General features: G+C 46.2%; 1 protein-coding gene across 4 annotated transcripts in view; it reads right to left on the bottom strand.

The window, feature by feature from the left end:
• RPTOR (regulatory associated protein of MTOR complex 1) overlaps nt 1–23,698 on the bottom strand; it is a 338,209-nt gene that overhangs the window by 182,202 nt on the left and 132,309 nt on the right. For all 4 annotated transcript variants that reach the window (XR_005029883.2, XM_036910527.2, XM_057501786.1 and 1 more), the window contains exons 4-5: nt 20,569–20,727; nt 5,995–6,141 (exon numbers count right to left, since the gene is read on the bottom strand). Coding sequence is in view for 3 of the 4 variants with exons in the window: in XM_036910527.2 (XP_036766422.2) it covers nt 5,995–6,141; nt 20,569–20,727 (306 nt within the window). In the remaining variant the exon portion in view is untranslated. The remainder of the gene's footprint in view (nt 1–5,994; nt 6,142–20,568; nt 20,728–23,698) is intronic.

The raw sequence follows: 23,698 nt of genomic DNA, 5'->3' as shown, positions 1-23,698 counted from the left end.
TACATCAAGATGAGCATTTCCATGTTTTGGCTATTATGAATAATGCTGCTATGAACATTGTGTACAAGTTATTGTGTAAATACATTTTCGATTCTCTTGGGTATAAACCCGGGTGTGGAATCACTGGGCCACACAGTAACTTTAACATCTGAAGACTTCCCAGGCTGTTTCCCAAAGCAGCCACTCTGTTTACTTCCCCACCAGTGGTGTGTAAAAGTTCTGATTCCTCCACACCCTCACCAACACTTGTAACTACCCATTTCTTCTACCTGAGCCATCTCAGGTGATATGCAGTGCACCTGTATCTGGATTGTCATTTCCCTAGTGACTGACGTCCTTTCCCTGCCTTATTACGTGGGTTTGACCTTCCAGCACAACATGGAATATGAATGGGAGAGTGGACATCCTCACCTTGCTCCCAGTCTCAGGGGGAAACATTCCATCTTTTACCATCAAGAATAATGACACAAGAATATTATCTAATATCAGCTGTAGGTTTTTGTAGATGTTCTTTATCAAACCAAAGAAGCTCCCCTCTATCCCAACTTTGGTAAGAGTATTTTTAATCATGAAAGGGTATTGAATTGTGTCAAAAGCTTTTCTTGCATCAGTTGATATGACCATAGGATTTTCTTCTTTAGTCTGTTAGTAAGGTGGATTATGCTAATTGATCTCTTGAATATTTAGCCAGACTTACATACCTGAAATAACCCTCACTTGGCTGTGGAATATAATTCTTTTTATCAGATTGCTAGAACCCATTTGCTACCATGCTGTTGAGCTCTTGCATCTGGTTTGTAAGAAGTAATGGTCTGCATGTTATTGCTCTTTTGTGTTTTATTGTGTAGGATGCATCCACGTGGGCATCAGGGTAATAATGACCTCAGAAAATGAACTGAGACATGTTTTCTCCGCCTTCTATTTTCTGGAAGAGATCTGTATAAAACTGGTGTTAATGCTTCTTTACATATTTGGTAGAATTCTCCAATGAAACTATCTGGGCCTGGAGATCTCCTTTTCAGGAACTTCTAAATTGCAAATCCAGTTTCTTTAGTGGCTACAGAACTATTCATATTACTTATTTCACCTTAGTTGAATTTGGTTGTTTGTAGTTTTAGAGGAACTGGTTTCCCTCTTTGAAGTTGTCCAATACATGAGTGTAAAGTTGTTCACACTATTCCCTTATCATTCTTTTAATGACCACAGGATCCTGATCTCTCTTCCTCTTTTGGGTAGTCTTGCTAGAGATTTAGCCATTTTATTGATTGTTTCTGAGAATCGTCTTTTTGTTTCGCAGATTTTTCTCTGCCTCTTCTGTTTCCAACTCACGGATTTCTGCTCTTAGCATCATGATCTTCTTCTTCTTTCCTCTGGATACTTTGGGTTTACAGGTGACCTTGAACAACAAGACCTGAACTGCACGGGGCCACTTACATGCATATTTTTCTCAACATACTGGAAAAATTTTTGGAGCTTTGTTACAATTTGAAGAATGTTTATTTACTCTACCTTATTGTGAATATGGTATATAGCACATATATAACATATAAAATATGTGTTAATCAACTATTTGTTATCAGTAAGGCTTCCAGTCAACAGCTGACTATTAGTAATTAAGTTTTTGGGGAGTCTAAAGTTATACACGGATTTTTGACTGCATCAGGGGTCAGCACCCCAACCCCTGTGCTGTTAAAGGTCAACCGTATTTTGCTGTCCTTTCCTAGTTTCTTGAGTTAGAACTATGGTCTGAATGTTCGTATCCCCACCAAAATGAGTTACATTGAAATCATACTGCAAAGGTGATGCTATTTGGAGGCAAGGCCTCTGGTAGGTGCTTAGGTCATGAGGACAGAGCCTTCAGGAATGAGATTAGTGCCCTTAGAAGCCTGAAAGCTCCCTTGATTCATCCACCTCGGGACCCAGAGAGAAGGCATTGGCAGCGCAGAACGAAGAGGGCTCTCACCCAACCATGCTGGCGCCTTGATCGGGGACACCCAGCCTCCAGTGCTGTGAGAAGTAAGATTCCTGCTGTTCATAAACCCTCCAGGTCTTAGGCCCAAATGGACTAGGACACATAGGAACTTAGATTATTGATTTTATATTTTTCTGTTTTCCAGTATAAGGATTTAAATCGTGCTATAAATTTCCCTTTTAATTGCTTCAGCTGCATCTTCTCAATATTGACATGTTATATATTCATTTTCATTCAATCCAATGTATTTATTTTTATCTTCCCTGAGATTTCTGACCCATGAACTAAATGTTAATTTTTATCTGAGCTTCCTCAAGAGGGGTGTTGGGGAGAGACTCCTGTGATGGCAGGTGGGGCCAGCAGATGACCCTGCACCATATATATCCATGGTGTTAGCCATGATCTATAGTCCAGAATATTAAGCAATTTCTGAACATTTCAAATATGAATGTGGGCAAAATTGTAATATTTCCAGAATATCTCACCTGGCTTTAGTACATCTGCATATCAACAAGCATTCAGAGGTGGAAAGAAGTATGGCTTTAGTGCATTTGCCTCATTCCTCAAGGGTGGAGAGAAGTTCATCTCCATATCAGTGGGTAATTACCTGGGCAATGGGGGGCTGATCTGTACCTGAAAGGGGAGGGGAGGGCCAGTTTTGCTTCTGCTGGAGCAGGAAAGAGAGACGGTCCGGGACCGCAGTTTGTGAGCAATAAATAGATTTTAAACTTTATTTCTCACTTTGACTGATTTTGGTTTTTAAAGGTATTTTGCCCCGGGATTTACTTTCCACAGACTTACAATGAAATTATGAAAAGATGAGACTGGAAAAAAGAATTAATCTTAGTTATGGCTGTAAATGGCTCCTGGATTTATAATAATTTTGTTGTTTATTTTTATATTTCACACAAATCAAAGGTCAAACATATTCAGTGAACCAGACACACCTAAAGAAGACAACTAAAGGAAGTTTATTCAGATGTTTGTTTACTTATCAGACAAAATCTGTAAATACTTCCTGAACATCTGCATCATACACAGTGCCTGTAACAGATTTAAAAGAGAACCACAATCCCAGTGAGGGAGGCGCTGTGAGGCAGGCACGAGACCATGCGGAGCTCCTCCGCAGGAGGCTACCCAAGGGACGCTCTGGGCTCAGGGTGGCAGGACTTTATACCCTGAAAGCTGAGTGTGCTAGTGACAGACTTTGCGTGTCTGTGGATTTCACTCTGAACCATCAGGGGTGAGAGCTCCTCAATTTTTTATACAGAGGAATCACTTTCCTTTCTCCCAAAGCCTCCAATTTACAGGACTAGGAATAGCAAAAGGTGCCAACAGAAAAGGGCTCAGTCTTTGCACATGAACCGCAGAAGGGGGGGGCCATGGTGCAGAGGGTGGCCGAGGGCCTGGAGGCTGGCTGCAGGCCGTTTTACTGCATGGGCTGGGATGGGAGTAAATGTAAAAACACTCTGCAAACTAGGAAATGCCACCCAAATAAAGGTAGGAGCATCTGTAAGGTAAGACTTGCCCAGTACCCCGGCCGTGGCACGGGGGCCAAGCTCTGCAGTGTGCCTCCCCCAACCTGGCCTTATGCCTCCCGCTGCCCCTCTTCTCCTACCAGGCCTCTGCACTATTTGATTTTTAGAATCATGGCTATACTAATTTGGTAAAAATAAAAACACTTATTTTAAAAAGAGCACTGAAAGCAGAGAGATCTGAAGACTTTCCTTAATTTTCAAATTAAAAAGCAGTATGACACAGTGAAAAGTGTAAGGAAGGTCACTGAGGACAGAAATGCACTTTCCCAGCCCTTTCCGCAGCGCCCCAGTGAGGGCGTCTCCCCGCCGGCAGGACCCCTCTGGGCTGGAGTCGCAGTGAGCAGGCTCCTGGTCCCAGCACAGCACCGGCCACCAGGAGCAGGCAGGCTGATGGTCACCCCTTAAAATCTATGTCATTCATGTTTACGTTACTGTTGATCACGTGGAGGCTTTCTGGTCCAAGGAGACATTTTCTTGCATCACATTTGTTTTTACCCTCTGTATTTTTTAAACCCTGGCACGAACCATTTTACCTGTCAACTTCTTTCAGCTCACATGTTATCACCTATGTAATAAAAGTGATAAAATGTAAACTTACAAAGAATCCGGCCAAATGTACTAGAGACGGTAAGAATTTTTTAAAAGAATAAAACTAAAGCCACATAGGACTTGTTTATACAGCAGATAATAAAATGACAAAAGGGAACATTAAGATATTAGCTGGGAGCCAATTTTATCATTTTAATTTCCGCTGTTTATGCAAGAGACCAACCGAACAACAGCCAACAACAGTAAGTGTGATGGAAAAACACAAGACTTATCTACACTGTAATTAAACAAAAAAGAGTGAAGATAAAAGTCAGAGCTAATTATAAAGCATATGGTATTACTGCACTGCCATCTATTCACCACCCCAGATAACATTTTTCATTTGCTCTCCTCCATGAAAAATTAGCCAATTAAACTTTTTTTTCCCCAAAAGAGATGCACGGATATCTTTTTTGTTGTACTCAATGAAATGAACAGTTTCTTAGGCTGATTAATCCCTGGAAACATACAGAGAATACACACAGTACTGACGGAGCAGATACTCAAAGTTTTTGAAAGCAAACGTTGAGTCTCACATACAAGAGAGAAATGCCTGCCTTCTGCTGACAGCAGTGAGCAAGGGGCTATATTTAACATGTTTTAATTAACTGAGGCTGATGCATTGGTGTTTCCTTAACCACACTAAGGCTCATAAATTGGGGATAAAAACCAGCTAGGATTCTTTAGCATTTTTATTTACATATCTTAAATGTAAAAGAAACAAAACCGTGGTTTGCAGTATTTGTTACTTGATGTGGGGAAGAGTAAGTCACCTCTGGTGCTCTGAGTTTTGTAGTGCTCGATTAGATGGCTGCCCCTTGAGTGAACTTAGATGAAATCCTAAAGGCAAGGTGAAAATCTGACGGTACAAAACTTGATCTTTCCTTCCTCTTTAGAATGCAATAATAATAATCAAAAGATTGTGGCACTTGGTTCCATTTTCCAAGATAAAGGGCATTTTATTTATTAGTCACTGTGTGCAATGCTCTGCATAAGGACTTAATTTACAAAATATAAAATATTAAATTGTATGACATGTTAATTTTAAATTCTACCAAGTAGAATTTCACATTTTATTGCTGATTATTTCAGCAGTATCCTCTGATGAAATGTGAAAAAAACATAACAATACATTAAAATTGGATAGATCAAAAAGGCTTGAGGAAATGTGTACTCAGGACCATTTCTGTTCCTGAATTGAGAATTTTCTACTCTGCAACCAAATGGGATTCCTGACCCCCTCGAGGCTGCAGCATGTCTTACTCCTGTGCAAGCCACAGGATGGAGGCCTCTTCAACGGAAACTGCCTCTTCGATCCCTCTTTAGAATTGACTATTTAATTCAAACATCAAATATTAACTAAAACAACCAAGTAAAATGCCTCTTCATGCCCAGAGCTGCGCTGGCTCCGCATTCTATGAAAGGAAGCTACCGACGGCGGCTGTTTTGCATTGTTGTCTGTATTCAGCTGGGTGGGCTTTTTTCACCCAAAAGGAAAAAAATGGGGCAACAACAAAGATAGTAGTGGAATTGAAGACTGTGCCCAGACATGGGCCCATTTCTCCTAAAATCAATGTGTTTGTGTTATCTTAACCTTTATCTCATAGGCAGAGACCACTGGGACATAAATCAACCCTATTAATATTATCACTTCATTATTGTTGAGATTAAAAATGACATGAGTAAAATGAGATATAAAATTAAGCCCATAAAGCTTGCACCACGTACCCCCAAGTCCTTTGTCATCAAATACACCTTGCCCAGAGCACTCTGAGCAATTCCCCACCAAAGAATGAAAGGAAACCCCCCAGAGTCCAACAACCTTCCCCCTCTCCCCACTCCCCTTCCCCGAGGAAAGGGAAGCTCAGCACCAACCAGGGTCAGTGTGGGCCTCACCTCCAGCTCCTGCTCCCTCTGCAGAGCAAACTGCTTGAAGGACTTGACGATAAGGCCAGCGTTGGAGCAGTCGTAGACAAATATGGACGGGCTGCCCATCCAGGTCTGCAGGTCATATATAGACAGGGGGATGTACTGCGTGTAGTTCTGGAAAAGAAAGGACAGTGTGCTGTGAGACACCCGGAGAACCCTGGCTGACAACCAGCACATGCATGGCAAAAAAGGTACGACACACCAGGCCTGGCTTCAGAGAGCTCTGGAGCTGTCATTTCTGCTCAGTGTGAATGACAGCAAACTAAGCTTCTGCACCCTCTGCTGCTGTTTTATCCAGCAGTGAGCACTGGATGGCTGTCACAGGTCAATCCCCAGCCCGGAGCCCACCGGCAGGTGCCACCTGGTTCAGTGGCTGCTGTCTCCTGGGAACAGGGGCTCATTCCCACGGTGGCTGTGGGATTCCCCCAAATCCTACCCACGGGGCCTCCACCATTCACCCTTCCTATCCGGCCCCTTGCAACCAAACCACAACTTCCTCTGATAGGCTGACAGGCTGCGCGTGCTATTCCAGCCATTCCCCTGCTGGCCGATTCACCCGGGTGTCTCTGTGCTCACAAAACATAACACACACCTCGCTTATAAAGGAGATGAGCTCCGAAGACTTGATCAGGTCCTCAAATTTGCATGTTTTACCTGTTGTCCCTTTCGCTTCAGAGACACCCATAACCACTTTATCCTCTAGATGATTTTAAAAATCACACTGAAGGAGTACAAGTGGATTTGGCCCTGTAATTTTTTCAAATCACAGAACAATAAATTATTAACACAAATTCGCCAAGTGAGATATTTTTCTGGACACACTGTACTGTTCAGCACTCAAAAACACTCCAGTAAATACTAGAAAACACAAAGAAGAATGTTCCTCAATTCACCAGAGAAACAATTAAAATCCCCATTGAAAAGTAACGTTTTTAGCAATTCTTCTGCACAGAACACCATCACTTATTCACCACCTTTCCCTGGGCACTGACACTGATGAAACTGGCCGAAATCAGTTCTGTACACTTACAGCGAAGGTGACAGTGCTTCTCAGCAGCTGAGCCACGAAAGCTGCCCCTGGTACTGCCGAGAGGACCCTACACACAGCAGGGAAAAAGGACAAGAGACAAGCAGAGCTAGCAAGGGGCACAGAGCCTTCTCCATACACACAGCAACGCTCCAGACAGGGCAAGGCACAGGTGTGTATGCACGGGGTGTACACGTCTAGGTCCCACAGGTGTGTGTGTGTGCACGTGCACAGGTGTAGACGTCTAGATGTCTGTCTTGCCAATGGGTTTCAGCCCCAGGGAAGTTCACTATGGATTCAGTGTGACCAAAGAAATGACAGTAAAATGTTCTTGGGGTGAAAGGGTTATACCCAACTTTATTACCATGGTAGCAAGTCAATCACTAGAAACCCATCTACGCAGAGCGAGTCTGCACACAGCACGGTGGTCTCTGCCTCTGGGCCTCTCCACCCGCACAGCCATCCCAGTCTCTGTCCTCAGCGCTGCCACCACTCCAGACTCTGCTCTGCTCTCCTGCAGCCTTGCAGCTGTGACACCCTGTCGCCCAGAGCACAGGACAGGGCTCTTTATATAGAATCAATATTAACGCATTGCCCAAATGTGTGTAGTGAGCTAGCCAACCAGGGCACTTTATCCTTTATCCACAATCATACAGAGTGTGTGTGTGTGTGTGTGTGTGTGTGTGTTGTGTGTTGTGTGTGTGTGTTCACGCACAGGTACAGATGTCTAGATCACATGAGTGTGTGTGTGTGGTGTAGACGTCTAGACCACAAAGGTGTGTGTGCACAGGTGTTAACATCTAGATCTCACAGGGGTGTGTGCATGTGTGCACAGATATAAACGTTTAGATCTTACAGGGGGGTGTGTGTGTGTGTGTGTTGTGTGTGTATGTGTGGGTGTAGACATCTAGATCACACAAGTGTGTGCACAGGTGCAGTCGTCCAGATCCCAGGTGTGCATGTGCAAGGGTAGACATCTAGCTTACAAAGGGGACTCTTCACCTTGACTCCGCCATCTCACCTTGCTAAGCTGTCCTCACCACTGTGCTGTGTAAGCACGCCTGGAAGCGCTCTCTGTAATGAACTCCTCACCGATGGATTTCAAGATGTCCATTCTTCCCCAATGAATCTATAAAGTCAATGTAAGCCCAGTAAAAATACCAGCAAGGAATCTGACAAGCTGATTCTAAAGTTAGTGTGAAACAGAAATGTGTAAGAATAGCACAAAAAAAATATTTTAAATAAAGAATAATGAGTAGGAACTCGCACTGCCAGCTATTAAATATACGTCTGTGGTAATTATAGGATGGTATTAGGGAGCATGAGACAAATCAACAGAAGAGAAAATCCAGAAATAGACCCACATAATAATTGTAAAGAGAAGAACAATTCAGTAAGTTATACTGTAAAATCTAGCCATTCAGTATTGCTATCTGAGATTTTATACCCAAAAAATCATGAGATAAAAAAGTCAAATATAAGAGCAGAATAAAATATTTTTTGATATAAAAAAGCCTTCTTAAGTCACAAAACCTAGAAGACAAAGAAAAATCTAACATAAAATTATATAATTCTGATAAAAACACATATTAATGACAAGCAATGCAAGAACAAAGTAGACACAACATACGTGACAGAGTGTGTCTAGGTGCCTGCTGCAGAGCAGTGACAGGCAGAACCGGGGACAATATGCAGACAGGCAGAAGGCACAGAACGGCGACTCACAGAAGAAACACTGGTGATCAACACCGGCAGAGTCTCACACTCGACCACGGAGCCACCGATCACAAGCAGAATCTTTTGTCTGTCTGTCTCATCTGGCAAACTGGTAAGAAATACTAAAGGCCCATGATACCCCATGGTGACCAGGATGTGTTCAACAGGCCACAGGTTCCCCGCTGGTGGGAATGCCAATTCAGGGAGCTCCTCGGAGAGCAGTTTCACAGGACTTCAGTTTTTAAGTGCACATCCCCCTTTGACTTCCAGTGTCTGTTGTATACAAAGACTTGCATTTGTACACAGAAACACATGTACCAGGATGTACAATATCTCTGGTAAAAGCCTGGGAGCTGTCTCCATGCCACCGTGGAGACTGCTAATCTTACACCTGTTTCATCCTTATCCATCACCAAAGGAAGCGGCTCTGCACACTTCATGGCTTCCTTTGCAGCTAGGTCTGATCTTACAGCCAAATTCTGGCCAGTGGGGCAGGACCGGAAGCAATGTGTCCAAATTACAAGTGCCACCACACTCACCCTCCCCTCTAGTCCTTTCCCCGTGGGAACAGGAATGTGGAGAGCCACCTTTGCCCACGCAGAGGACAAGAGCAGAGGACAGTGGAGGTGTGTGACGGAAGGGCCTTGGCTGCCCATCTTGGTGAGGGCACAGCAGGCGTAGATGGCCTGTGCGACACCTATCCTGGATCCTAACACATCCAAAGTAAAGGAATTGTGGGCACAGCGGGGCCCATACATGTGTATTATGGGACACCCATGGCCCTAAACAGACAGGTGACTTACTCACACTGACATGGACATATGTCAGAGGTTTATGACTTTATACATCAAAGTTTTAGAATATCAAACATAACATGACCCCATTTTGTGGGAAGAAATGGAAAAATTGTGTGTGTAAAGCACCCAGCATGGCTTTGCACACAACTCAGTAAGTGCATGTTGAATGAACAAGTCACATAAATGGTGTTTAAGAATAAACATCAAACTGCTAAGGGCTGTCTTTCCCGGTCAGGGAGGTAAGGTGTGCGTGTGGGGACACCGTCACATCTACTCCTCTCGATACTGGTGTCCTCTTGGAATCTTTGTATAATATAAATCACTTGCATTTTTTTAAAAGACAAAACACATGCAAACTATTAAAAGGAGGGAGGAAAAGAGTAACCTCCAGGGTTTACTACCATATACTTCTTGTTGATTTAGTGTTTTACGATGAGCAGCTATTACATAGTATCTGTGTAAGTAAACAGTCTTCAGCAAATGCCACGGCAGACAGAGCAGGGCTTGAATGTCTGCCTTCTGTCCCCTCTTCCCAGCACCCTCCACTGCCCCCTTGAAGACACGCAGCCCCCACTGCTGGCGGGAGGCGGGGGTGCGCAAAGTGAACCCTTTAATTGGGCAGGGCCACCCCAACCCTGGAAGGAGAAAGGATTTTAGCACCAGCCTGGGGAATAAGCGCCGTTACGTGCTGGCAGCCCTGTGTGGGCTGTTTATTTACCTCCCACCGTGTTCTGGGCTCTGAGGAACATCCAGCACAGCTGGTGCAGCTCTGACCGCATTCCCACCACCAGGTCAGCTGCATGGCCGGGAAAAGGCGATGCGGTCATGTTTGCTACCTTAGGCACAGGCCTACAAGGTCCCAAAGGCAGCGTGAAATAAAATACATGTTAACATGCCATGTTCCAAGGTCCTGCCTTTTGAGCTAAAATCTGACTTTTGTATTTCCCCCAAATCAAAAGCTACTTTTGAGATTTCTGAGGCACAAAGTTAATTAGTGGTGATTCATTACAATAATGAAGCACTAACACATGGGAAACCCACTAACAATGTCTCCTTCTGTCCTCCGACCGCTGGCCACTGCTAGCAGGGCTCACGTGTACCCTCAGCTGCCCAGTCCCACGGAGGGCGGACTCCCTCCATTTCCTCGCCCAAACGGTGGCACGGCAAGGCGGCCCCCCAATCTGACAGTCGGCTTCACGAGTTTTAGTTTAGGAGAGGGACTTGCGGCCTAAGCCGTAGGGGGCTGCTGCGCCCCAACACTGGCAGGCCTGAGCCTCGGGAGCACCTGCTGAGAAGCAAATGCCTCTGGGGCTGCTTCTTTTGCTCAGCAAGGGAACCGGGGCCTGGTCACCTGGTGTGGGGCCATCCTAGGCAGTGTCCCTGACCCCAACCCACTACCGGTCAGCAGCACTTCCTGCCCACTTATGCCCACTGAAAGGGGCTCCAGACGTTGCCAAATGTGCCTGGGGGATATCTCCCCGGGTGGGGACTGCTGCCCTTCAGGAGAGCAGTTTGCATTTAAGACATTAGCAATATGTGTTAAGTTTAGTCAGACCCCAAACTCGGAAGTCTGTATCCTTTAGGGAATACAAAATAACTCCATTAAACTGCACTGTGGAGCATGACCTTTGAGAAGGAATCCTTACTGGAATGTGACCATGTAGATCTCGTTTCCCATCTCAGAGAGATCCTGAGCAGCTTGTCAGAATCACACCCCTCAACCTGCAAAGGGCAGCCTTGTGGGGTGACAGCCTGGCACTGCAGGGAGCGCGCCTGCGGGGCAGGAGCAGACAGTAGAAACATCCAAGAGCGCCTGTTGCTCTCTGTCCCCATGGAACGGTCCTCTGTCATTGCGGCTGAACCGACCCGCGCAAGCTGAAGGGCTCAAAGGCCCCCTGTGTGCACTGAAGGCCACCGGGGACACCCCAGAGCCTTTCAGGCAGTGGTGTGGTTTCTCCCCCAGCAAAACTACAAGTACGGAGAATTCCTCATAAAAGCACCTCTCCCTTTTCGTGAAAAAACATATTCAAGGCTTTGGTTTCAAACAAAAAAACAGAAATAGGTTTTAGATAAGTTATTCATTACAATCCACTTTATCTGTCAGGTCATATTAAACATCAAAAGAAAAGTGCACTGGCTTCAGGAACCATCACCTCTGGCTGCACTGAGCAGAGCAGCAGGGCACCAGGACACGGGCCGGGCAGGAAGGACACTCGGTTCTCCAGGCAAAGCAGCGCCTCTGGAGCAGCAGCTCCCTGAGACCTCTGAAGCGCAGTCTCAGTACACACGCCACCCAGCCAGGACATCAGCCACACTGCGCAGCACCCTCCCGAGAGCCCCCCATTCGGCCCCATAAGGACACGTGTCTGCTCCTGACCTCACGGCAACAACTGCAGGCACATCTGGCCATGTCACCCACACTGTCCCTAGACTGTGCTGGTGTCTGCACACAGCTGTCCTCCACAGAGAGCAGAGGAGCAGAAAATTCAGCTCCTTCTAAAGGGTGTTCTCTGAACACACATCAACTGCAGCAGGAGGTGATGCCCAGAAATGTCAGGCGTCAGGGGAGCAGAGCTTGTGAACCAAGCGGTGGAGCCCAACTCCGGAGCATCACCATGGCCAGATCGATCCCTGGAAATCCCCACAGCTCAGGGCTGGGGGCTCTGTTCAACTTCCGCCTTTTCTGTGTTATAGGGAAGTAACTGTTTGCATGGAATATCTTTCTCCATCCCTTGACTTTCAATCTGTGCATGTCTTTGGGTTTGAGGTGAGTCTCTTGTAAGCAGCATATAGATGGGTCTTGCTTTTTTATCCATTCTGTTACTCTGTGTCTTTTGATCGGTGCATTCAGTCCACTTACATTTAGGGTGATCATTGAAAGATATGTACTTATTGCCATCGCAGGCTTTAAGTTTGTGGTTACCAAAGGTTCAAGGTTAGCTTGTTTACTACCTTACTGTCTGACCTCACTTGCTTATTGAGCTGTTATAAACACAGTCTGATGATTATTTCTTTCCCTTCTTTTTCCTCCTCCTCGATTCTTCATACGTTGGGTGTTTTGTTCTGTGCTCTTTCTAGGAGTGCCCCCATCTAGAGCAGTCCCTGTAGGATGCCCTGTAGAGGTGGTTTGTGGGAGGCAAATTCCCTCAGCTTTTGTTTGTCTGGGAATTGTTTAATCCCTCCTTCATATTTAAATGATAATCGTGCTGGATACAGTATCCTTGGTTCAAGGCCCTTCTGTTTCATTGCATTAAATATATCATGCCATTCTCTTCTGGCCTGTAGGCTTTCTGTCGAGAAGTCTGATGATAGCCTGATGGGTTTTCCTTTGTAGGTGACCTTTTTCTCTCTAGCTGCCTTTAAAACTCTGTCCCTGTCCTTGATCTGTGCCATTTTAATTATTATGTGTCTTGGTGTTGTCCTCCTTGGGTCCCATCTCTTGGGAGTTCTCTGTGCTTCCGCAGTCTGAGCAACTATTTCCTCCCCCAGTTTGGGGAAGTTCTCAGCAATTATTTCTTCTAAGATACTTTCCATCTCTTTTCCTCTCTCTTCTTCTTCTGGTACCCCTATAATACGGATATTGTTCCTTTTGGATTGGTCATACAGTTCTCTTAATATTGTTTCATTCCTGGAGATCCTTTTGTCTCTCTCTATGTCAGCTTCTATGCGTTCCTGTTCTCTGGTTTCAATTCCATCAATGGCCTCTTGCATCCTATCCATTCTGCTTATAAACCCTTCCAGAGTTTGTTTCACTTCTGTGATCTCCCTCTGGACGTTATGTAATCTCCCTCCGGACTTCATCCCTTAGCTCTTGCATATTTCTCTGCAGCTCTGTCAGCATGTTTATGATTTTTATTTTGAATTCTTTTTCAGGGAAACTGGTTAGGTCTGCCTCTGCAGATCCTTTCTCAGGTGTAACTATCTTGGACTGGACCAGATTTTTTTGCCTTTTCATGGTGATTGCAGTGGCTGTAGGCAGGTTGCGGGTGTGTCAGCTGGGAGAAGAAAGTCCTTTCCTGCTTGCTGGATGCCTTGCCCTTCTCCGCTGCCTGTGACGGCTACCTGCACTCCTAGAGCAGCCACTGGGTTAATCTCCTAAGCTGCTGTGGGCGGGGTGTCCATCAGAGCAGCGCAGAGCCCTGCGGGGAGTGGCAGGCATGCCAGGTGCACTCTTCTGTGCTAGCGGCGACCCTGCCGGGCAGCTGTGTGGCAGCAGTGGCCTTTGGGTCTGGCCCGGGCGGCTGTGCATTGGGCTGGGATTGCGGTCGGCTCCTGGGAGTGCGCCTGCTCTCTCTGGCTCCGCTGCAGGTGCGCGCGGGGCTCTTCCGCACAGGTTTCTACTGGGCTCTGGCTTCACTGCCGCCGGTGCGCGCAAGCCGTGCCTGGGCTGTTCAGTCGCACCGCTGCGGGCTAGCACAAGCCTCTCCTGCAGCGCACGGATCTGCTCTCAGTTCCTTCCAGCGCTTCCGCCCCTGGCGTGCGTTCCCACTCTCCTGCTACTGGGCCCGTGTGTCGGGGTCCGCGCCAGTTGGAAGAACGACTGGCAGGCTGCCTAGTGGTGTGAGGGGCTTCAGAGCTGCACTGCCTCCATTTGGGGCACCTAAGTTTCCCCAGTATTCCCAGCTGCTGGGACAACTTCGTCCAGCTATGGGGTCCCTGTCTCTTTAAGACTTGCAGAAAGCTCTCGCTTTTCTTTTGTCTCAGGGGTGCCGGTTGCGGGGACCTGCCCACAGGTTTTGCTTTCCCGTTTCTCTAATATCCAGCACCCCGTGCACCTTGTATCTGCGTTCTGGGTGCGGATTTCTAGAGCTGGTTGTTTAGCAGTCCTGGGCTTTCACTCCCTCCCCGTTCCGACTCCTTTCTTCCCGCTGGGTTTTGGGGTTGGGGAGCGTTCGGGTCCCGCCTGGCCGTGGCTGGACCCCCTTCGTGTGATGCTGAGTTCTCGCAGATGTAGATGTATCCTGGCTGTTGTACTGCATCCACTGGTGTCTCTTTTAGGAATAGTTGTATTTATTGTATTTTCATAAATATATATGTTTTGGGGAGGAGATTTCCTCTGAACTACTCATGCCGCCATCTTCCCGTGATCACCGGGAAGTAACTGTTTACCCCATGATTCCTAATAAATGTTATTAAAATAATAGGTTTATTGGTTTTTAACACTGCATGTCACGATCAGACGCCTCTTATTCTGGTTCAACATATGATTCACTATTGATTCTCTTGAAATGTGGACCATAAAGGTTTTTTTTCTCTTTCATAAAGGTTTTTAATTGCGCTGTTATCAAGCAGATACATCCATGAGTTTTAAAAGCAGTACTTATGCCGGACCACATTTATCATTGGCTGTAGTTATTTTATCTGTAGTGAGAATGCAACAGGGTCCAAACAAAAGCTGTCCTTTCACTGGACACCTGGCCTCCCTTCCGAGGACTGCTAGCCCTCGTGTCTGCTTGTGGCGGCTCGAGGCCCTCGGCACAGCTCTGCGGCCTTGGGGGAAGTGGTGGAAAACTCGGCATTACCACTTTATGTAAGAGCTTGGAACTTTTTAAGATATGACTTCCTCGATGCTGAGAAATATAACATTTTAGATCCTATCTTGATTGATTTCTCAGATGTCCTGCACTATTTGAAACCAAATTTGGAGAGCAATAGTCTTCCAGTAAGGGTGCGTGGACTGGCCTGGAGGCCCTCGGGCCCACCCAGAGAGGGCCGGGGTCCTGCCACCCACTCTGCTCCTAAGTTCAAGACACTGCTGCTGCTGACCCGGGACCCAGCCTCGGGGAACCCTGGGGGGGGACAGCGCCGGAGCGTACTGCCCACAGAGGGCATTCAGTCTCCGGTTCTGGCTGACCTGTATGCCTGATGCTTTATAAAGAACTTCCCAAACCCTTTTTTTCCATCAACGATGATTTCCCACTTTACATGTATAATCAGGAAACACTTTGCTAGTAAGATGATATTTAAAAATATCCATTCATCTATGAGTGAACATGTAAGAAGGTTTTTATCTATAAATTCATTTCTTTGATTGATAATAGATTTATTCAGTTTTTTACTTCATTTTGGGTTACTTTTGTTAAGTTCTATTTTTTAGGTATTTCCCATCTAATTTGTTAAATTTATTGGAATAAAATTATTAAGATTTCTTGTCTTTTCAATGTCTGTAGGATAATGTGGTGATATCCCCTTTCATTCCTAAATGTTGACTGTGTCTTTTTTTTTTTGATCTAGCTAGACTTGTTAATTTTACTGAACTTTAAAAAAAAAAAAAAACTTCAGCTCTACTTCTTTTGCCTCTTCTCTATTTTACTGGTATGTGCTCTTTACTATTTCTTGCCTTCTACTTTGAGTGCAGCATGCTCATCATTTTCCAGTTTCTTAAGGTAGAAGTTTAGACTTTAATTTTAAACTCAAGGCTATACATTAGCACGTAAGCCCTGCCTAAGCTGTTTCCTACAAATTCTGACAAGACATATTTTCATTATTGTTTCCTAGGAATTATTTTTATTTTCTCTAGTGACATCTTTGTTGACCCATGTGTTGTTTTATTTCCAAATATCTGAGGATTTTCCAGACACTACTTTTCAAATTCTGTGGTCAGAGAATATATCCTGTGTGATTTCAGCCCTTCAGACTTTACTGAGACGCCCTCATGCCCCCAACACGTGGCCTGCCTCCGTGGACTTTCTTGGGCACTGTGAGCCTGTGCTCTGCAGCTGCTGGTGGAGCGCCCGGTGGCCACTGAGTCAGAGAGGTTGATAGCACTGTTCCCATCTTTTATATGAATAACTGATTATTTCTTCCAGAAAACATGTAACATCCCATGTCTGGATTTTGAGAACTGGATTAAGTTCTCCTTTCTCCCTCTGGTACTAACAATCTTGCTTTACGTAGACTGAGCTCCCAGATTGGTGCACAGACGTTCAGCATGGTTCATGTCTTTCTCTGTTCGTCACTATGAAATGTCCCTCTTCATCCCTGGAAGCACTCCTCATCCTGAAGCCTATGATTAGTAACGTGGGCCACTCCACGCTTTTACAACCAGTATTTGCATGAGTTGTCTTTTACCACTCAACCTTTATGTGTCTTTGTATTTAAAGTACATCTTCTGTGAACAGCACAGTCTGATGTAAACATATGGAAAACACATTAAACTAGAACGTGAGATATCCTAGAGGAAAATTGGTCTGGACTCTTTAAAAAGACAATGCCCACTGTCAAGAAAATGAAAACAAAAGTCAGAGACTGGGCGAAAATATTTACAAAACACACATCTGATAAAGGACTTGCACCCAAAATAGAAAAAGAACTCCTAAGGCTGAATAAGAGAACAACCCTATTTATAAGTGGGTAAATGATATGGACACCCCACAAAGAAGTATACAGATGGCAAAGAGCATATGAAAAGGTGCTCCACGTATGTCATGAAGGGATCGCAGGTTAACACGACCATGAGATGTACTACTAGCCACCTACGCAAAAGGGCTAAAATTCAAAACACTGTCAACCACAAATGCTCAGCAGGCTATGCGGCGGCAGGAGCTCTCATTCGCCACCGGTGGGTACGCAGAGGGACGCGCACCTTGAAGACAATGTGACGGCTTCCCAGAAAGCCGAACATGCCACCTGGGGGATCAGTGGCACTCCTAGGTACTCACCCAAGTGAGCAGACACTGATGCCGTATTTCTACACAAAACCTGCCCACAAAAGTTGATAACAGCACTACTCACAACCAAGGTGCCCTTCAACTGTGGTCCATCCAGACAGTGGACTCCTAATGCAGTGGTGAAGAGATGAGCTATCAAGTCACGAAAAGAAATGAAGGAATCTTAAATGTAAATTCCTCATTGAAAAAAGCCAATCTGAAGAGATTACACACTGTATGATTCCAACTATATGACACTCTGGTAAAACCACAGAGACAGGAAAATTCTCAGTGGTCGCCAGAGGTCAGAAGGACAGGCAACAAGGGATGAACAGGGGAGCACAGGAAGTCTAGGGCGATGAAACCACTCTGTGTGACGCTGCAGTGGCGGGCGCGTGACAGTCACAGTACTCATTAGGCAGAACTGGCAGAGCTGGCAGACAGAAGCTAAATCCATTATATACACCAAGACTCTATACTCAGCAACGATGTATCAACACCAGATCACCAGTTGTAACAAAGTGTAACATGCACCACACCAAAGCAAGACGTCAGTGACAGAAACTAAGGCTGCGTGGGCAGAGAGCACAGAGAAACTACTTTCTTTTCAATTTTTCTGTAAAACTAAAACTGCTCTAAAAAATAAAGTCTGTTAATAATTTGAAAAAAAGACTGATGTGGAACTACACTACCTTACCAGGGGAGGACAGAAAAAATAACCTCACTAAAAAAAATGTTAACGTCAATAAAGAAAAAACGGCAGAGAGACTGATGTGTATTTGAGGAGACTGATAACAAGAACAGGCAAATGCGGTGCATGAACTAAGATGGATTCCGGATCCAGACAAAATCAACAGACAATGCCCATTAAAACCCATTTTTGAGACATTTGGGAAAATGTGAGTATGGATTCCATATTAAATGATATTACAGAGTAGATGCTAAATTTCTTGAGCAATCTTAGAGCATTGGAGTTCTGTAGGAAAATGTCTTGTTCTTCATGTCACAATGTCTTTATCATAACTTTCAAAGGGTTAAGGTAGAAAATATTTCTCTCGGAGAGAAAGCAAATGTGGCAGTGTTAACGGCGGAACCTGGGCGGACAGCACGGCAGGACTCACCCTGCCGCTCCGGTCCTCCTGGAGGGCCAGCAAAGCTACCTGCCAGGCGCCTGAGAGGAGTGGTGAGGGCGGCCAGCAAGGAGAGACAGGCCAAGGCACCCGGCGTCAGCATCAGGAGCGAGAGAGGAAACACCAGGAGGCCGGACTTCACAATCAGCAAGGAAGTATTATGAGCCACTTCCTAGCAACAAATTTGAAATGTAGCTGACATGAGCAATTTCCTACTAAAGTTAGTTCAAGTGGCTCAAGAAGAAACAAAGTCTGAACAGCCCTTTAACCAGGAAAGCAACTAAATCCATAGTTGAAGTTGTCTCCACAAACAAATGTAAGCCAGACAGCCGTATTCGTGAGTGCTACCAAATACTCACACACATACGCTTACCTCTTATAAAAACTATTCAAAAAGGAACATCTCTTCAACTTATTTTCTAAGGCCAGTTATAATGTGAATCCAAAGACAGCAGGAGAAAAAAAAATTCCAAGCCAATCTCATTCATGAACACAGCTGTAAAAACACTAAACAAAATACTAATAAACTAAATTCAACCATATTAGGAATAGATAATTCATGATGACACACTGAGTCATCCCACAGATCAAACATCATTCAATCAATGCATTGCCAATTTCAAGGAGAAAACTCATATAATCATCTTAAAACACACATACATACACACTCAAACAATGACTCGGGAAAAAGCAAAATCTATTCATGACTTCAAAAAATAAACTAGGAATAAAAGGGCACTTTTTAATCTGATAAGGAATTTCCTTATTTTTTTATTTTTACAAGAAGTCTATGGCAAACATCACACACAAAACTCAGAAACGAGGAGAGACAAGGACCCCACTGGGGGCGCCAGCCAGCACAGTAAGACAAGGACGATAAACAAGCGGCACAAGACTGGAAAGAAAAAAGAGAACTACTATTTGCAGATGACACGAGAGTCTATCAGGAAAATCAGTAAGTATGACAGGTAAATTACTAGAATCAGTAAGAGAATAGCAAAGTTGGTAGATATTAAATAAATGTACAAAACATACAAAAATCAACTTTCCATGTACCCTAGTAAAACTTACAAAATACAATTTTTATAGTGAATATAACATCAAGAAATATAAAATAACTAGAAGTATATCTAACAAATGTGCAAGTGCTATTGATAGACACCAAGAACATAGTTCATAGGACACAACACTGTAAAGGTGTTGAGTCTTCCCCCATTAAGCCGCTGATTCCCAAGTTGACTCAATATTTTCATGGAAGATTGAAAGGCCAAGAACAGCCAAGACACCACTGAAGAGCAAGGAGGGGAGACTCCCCAAATATCAGGAACCCTTGGAAACCTCCATGCACTAAAACAGTTTGCTGGCCTGAGACAAACTCAGGATGGAACAGAGCTCAGAAGCACCCCCACACCCTCTGGAAACTTGATTTCATTCAAATCTGGCTTTAAGGGTAATGGAACAGGGGACTATCCATTTGGGAAAAAATGAATTTGAAACTCTACCCAACAGTATGGGAAAAAAATCATTTCCAGGTAAATTAAAGACCTAAAAGTAATGGACAAAAATCCAGCCCTTTTGGAAGAACACATAGCGGAATGCTTTTGTGACTTTGGCACAGGGAAGGGCGCAGCCCGCACTGGGGGGTGTCCGACCCCTCACTTTCACCCAGGGTTTGAGGAGGACCTGCAGGCGGCCGGCTATGCTCCCAGGAGAGGGCAGACCTGAGTCTGCATCCTCAGGTGCTTGGCCGGAGCTCTTGGCAATATTTACACCATTTTATTTTCTAGAAAAACCACTGATTCTCAAAGGAAGAGTCTAACAGGATTGGGAGATCTTGTGTTTGCACAAACCAGAATGCAGACATTCTTGAGATCTCTCCTCAAAGACCTACAAACAAGTCAGCTCCCCACGGGAGAAACAGCTCACACCTGCCACACTGTGAGACTCCCCAGCCATTCCATTAAGGCGCTTCGCAACAGAAACAACTTGCACCTGATTACTTCTCAGCTTTCACCACTGAAACAGAAATGCCTGCACAACTTGCCACCAGAAAGCTGGCCTGCCGGCCCTATTCAACCTCACTGAACCTGGGTCTATGGAGACAGATGAAGCATCCGTGGTTCCAGAAGCTGCGGATGACCGACACCTGCAGCCCAGACGGACAGACCATCTGGCAGAGAGAAATGAGCATGGCTCACACGAGCCTCTGCCGGCGCTCCTACCTTGTTGAAGACCCAGATCTCCCCATTCACCGTGGGCCTGGGCACCCCGTGGCCGTTGTAGTGGAAGAGAACCCGCTCCTCCTTGGCATTCCGGCGCAGAGACGTGCAAAGCTTCTTCACCTCGTCCACGGTGGGATCGAGGCTCTGCTTGTACCGGGCCTGTGGCAGGAGAAGAAGGTAAGAAACTTACAGTGGATCCATGGTGAGACCTGGGACATACTCCGTTCCCGACTCGGAGTGTGCAGTCAGCGGCTGTGTGGCCCTGGACAAGCGGCCCCAAGTCTCTCCACCTACAAAATGGGGATAATGACTACTTCACTGTGTCTTTGTGAAAATTCATCCATTCAACTAAGCATTTATTGAGAACTGCTATGACGATCACAGGAGATAAATGAGTAACGCCTGCCGCACGAGCAGACCCAACGAAGGCAGGGCCACTGCATCCTTTAGAGAAGATCATCTGCAACATGGAAAAGATAATTTACCTAAATGCAGGGGCCCTGCAACGTAATGCAGCCACAGATAGCATCTAATGAAGAAAGACGGAGCACAAACCACGCTGGCCCCCACTTGCCACAGCCACTTTGCTTGCCTGCCACTCCTGTCTGGACCCTGCTGATGACTGCAAATAATTCACTGACTTGGCAGGACTTAAATTAAGTACAAAAATCAACTACACACATGGTTAGAGGACATAAATGTAAGGAACCCCCATCTATAAAGCAACAGAGCAGACTAAATACATAGGAACAAAATGAACAGAAATGTACAAAACCAATGAACAGAAATGTACAAAACCCAGACAAGGAAATGCTTTTCGACTCTCCTGGAAAATACAGAGGTGACTGGAAAACGGGAAGATGTTGGGGTCAGAGGCCCAGAGAGATCAGTGGGCCTGGGAGCTACCACATAAAGTCCAGAATTAGATCCAAACACATGCTTCCTGGATTTCTGGGGAACAGTGTTTACACAGAATGCTGATTTTATTTCATCAAAAACTGTTCTGCCTTCAAGACAATCTGAGTGTGGAGGGCTGGCCAATGCAGAGACAAGCCCATATGGGGGACACTGAAGCTGTGTGACGGGTGCAGGGGTGGTGTCACGGGAGGTCTCTACCCTACATTCACTTCAGGTGTAAATTCCCAGCAAGGAGCTGCAGGAGTCCGTCCATGGCCACACTGCGTCGTGGGGTGGAAGTGATGTGTATAAAAGCACTAAAGCCACACTGGGAACTCAATAAAAATGCCCCAAATTGATAAACCAGTAAAAAGGATAAACATTTTCTTTACAAATATGGTGGCTGGTCTCACAGTTTTAGGTCCATTGTGTAAGAAAGACAATGTCTGGGCTCATCTAATTAAATACATGCCTGTAATACAACTTATGACGACATAAGCCCTTGGTGAAATAAGGACTAAATGTAAGTTCAGTTTTTTCTGTGAATCAGAGCTGCTATAATGGCCAAACCAGGCAGCAAAGGACACCCCACCTCGGAAGGCATTCTGAGCACAGACACCGCTGTGGTTTTGGTGCAAGTGCTTTACGGCAGGAGGCAGCTGGAGGCGTTCAGAACATCCTGGCACCAGGAGCTACACCCCAGGCCTGAGGGCGCAGGGAAGAGGTGGTTCTTTTGCAAGCACCAGCATTACTGAGCCCCCGGGTATGTTGGGGCAGAGGGGAGAGGTGCTGGGAAGACTGGATGTGTGTTTTCCCTGCTTCCAGGAAGGCTTCCAGGCAGCTCGGGCACGGAACAGCAAGGGTGGAGAGGCCGGTGGGCCTGCACGGAGTTCCGAACGCTACTTAGATTGCCTGTGGGCGCGAGGGGACTGAAGGCACGCTCATTTACTACCAAGGGCTGCAGCAGGGAGTCAGGCTGGCAAGAGACCCAGTTCGAATGAGGCGGGGGCTTTCCAGTCACCTCTCCCCAGAGCACCCCTTGGAGGGCAGGGCTGCCTCTAGCTGTTGAAGGATGGTGCGCAAGACACTGCTAAGGAGGAACCAGACCCTCCCCCGACCCAAATCACTTCCTCCAGGGTGTGAGGAAACCACCTGGGGAAGATCCCCACTCCACTCAAGTCCCATCAGTCCATTAGGAAGACACGCGGGAAGGGCCTCCTGCCTGGGCTCAGAGGGCCCTGGGGCCTAGGACAGCCGTCGGGACACAGCCACCCCTTCCCACCACAGCGACCATCAGGAGCAGTGAGTGGCAGGGAAGCTCCCAGAGAATGTGCCCCACGAGGTCCGGGCAGGGCAGCAGGGATGGGAACCGCCCTGCCACCTGCATGCCTTAAAAAGTCACTGAGTTCCAGTGACTTTCAGCTCACTGACAGCTTTCTCAGACGACAGAGAGAAACCCACACAGGTCTCTAGAGCACAAATGCTTCTTCCCCACCCAGGACTTGTTTCCTGAAACGTCCTACTACCAGCAAATACCACGAGCCACAGGCGCCGAGTACTACGGTCCCCTCTGAGCCCGCCCTCATCACTACTTACAACTACTCCCAAACAGCTAACATGGCAGAGTCCTGACAGTCCTTCAGCCAGCGACGTACCCGCGGTCTCACCCAGCCGCCAAGGCTCATGCAGGCGAGGGTGTGCCCACCTCACGTCCACAGCCCAGCCAGGGGCAGCAGGCCACGCAGGTCTCATTTGTGACCGCCTCTGATCCGGCCTTCGGCCTGGTGCCAGGTCTTGCGCTCACCACGCTGCCTCGAGCTGGGCGGCACCTGCCTCATTCATGCGCTTGAAGCCAAGGAACCTCACTGAGCACGGGACACGGCTCTCTGAGTCAGGAAGACTTCCAGTGTCATGAGCTATAGGTACAGACACAAAGAGATCATGTGCGGAACTTTCCAGATGGCAGGGCAAAGGGAAGGGGAAAGGCCTGAATGAAACCCCAGACCTCAGGGAGACCCCTAATTTCAAACATCCTTCTGAAGGCTACAGAACCCTGACGTGCAGCTGCGAAGACGTTGCTCAAAGACAAGGCACCCCAAGATATGAACAAGCCACTCTACATGGCCGCACACTGTCTCCCAGGCACGGCAAGCTCATCCATGGTGTCTGGATTCGCCTCGCAGCCCACAAGACTGCCGGGCACTCCTCGACGGTCAATGGCAGGTGCTTCCTG

Source organism: Manis pentadactyla, chromosome 4, assembly GCF_030020395.1.
Source record: "Manis pentadactyla isolate mManPen7 chromosome 4, mManPen7.hap1, whole genome shotgun sequence".
Lineage (NCBI taxonomy): Eukaryota > Metazoa > Chordata > Mammalia > Pholidota > Manidae > Manis > Manis pentadactyla.
The sequence above is the reverse complement of the archived record's forward strand: the minus strand, read 5'-3'. Positions and strand labels throughout refer to the sequence as shown.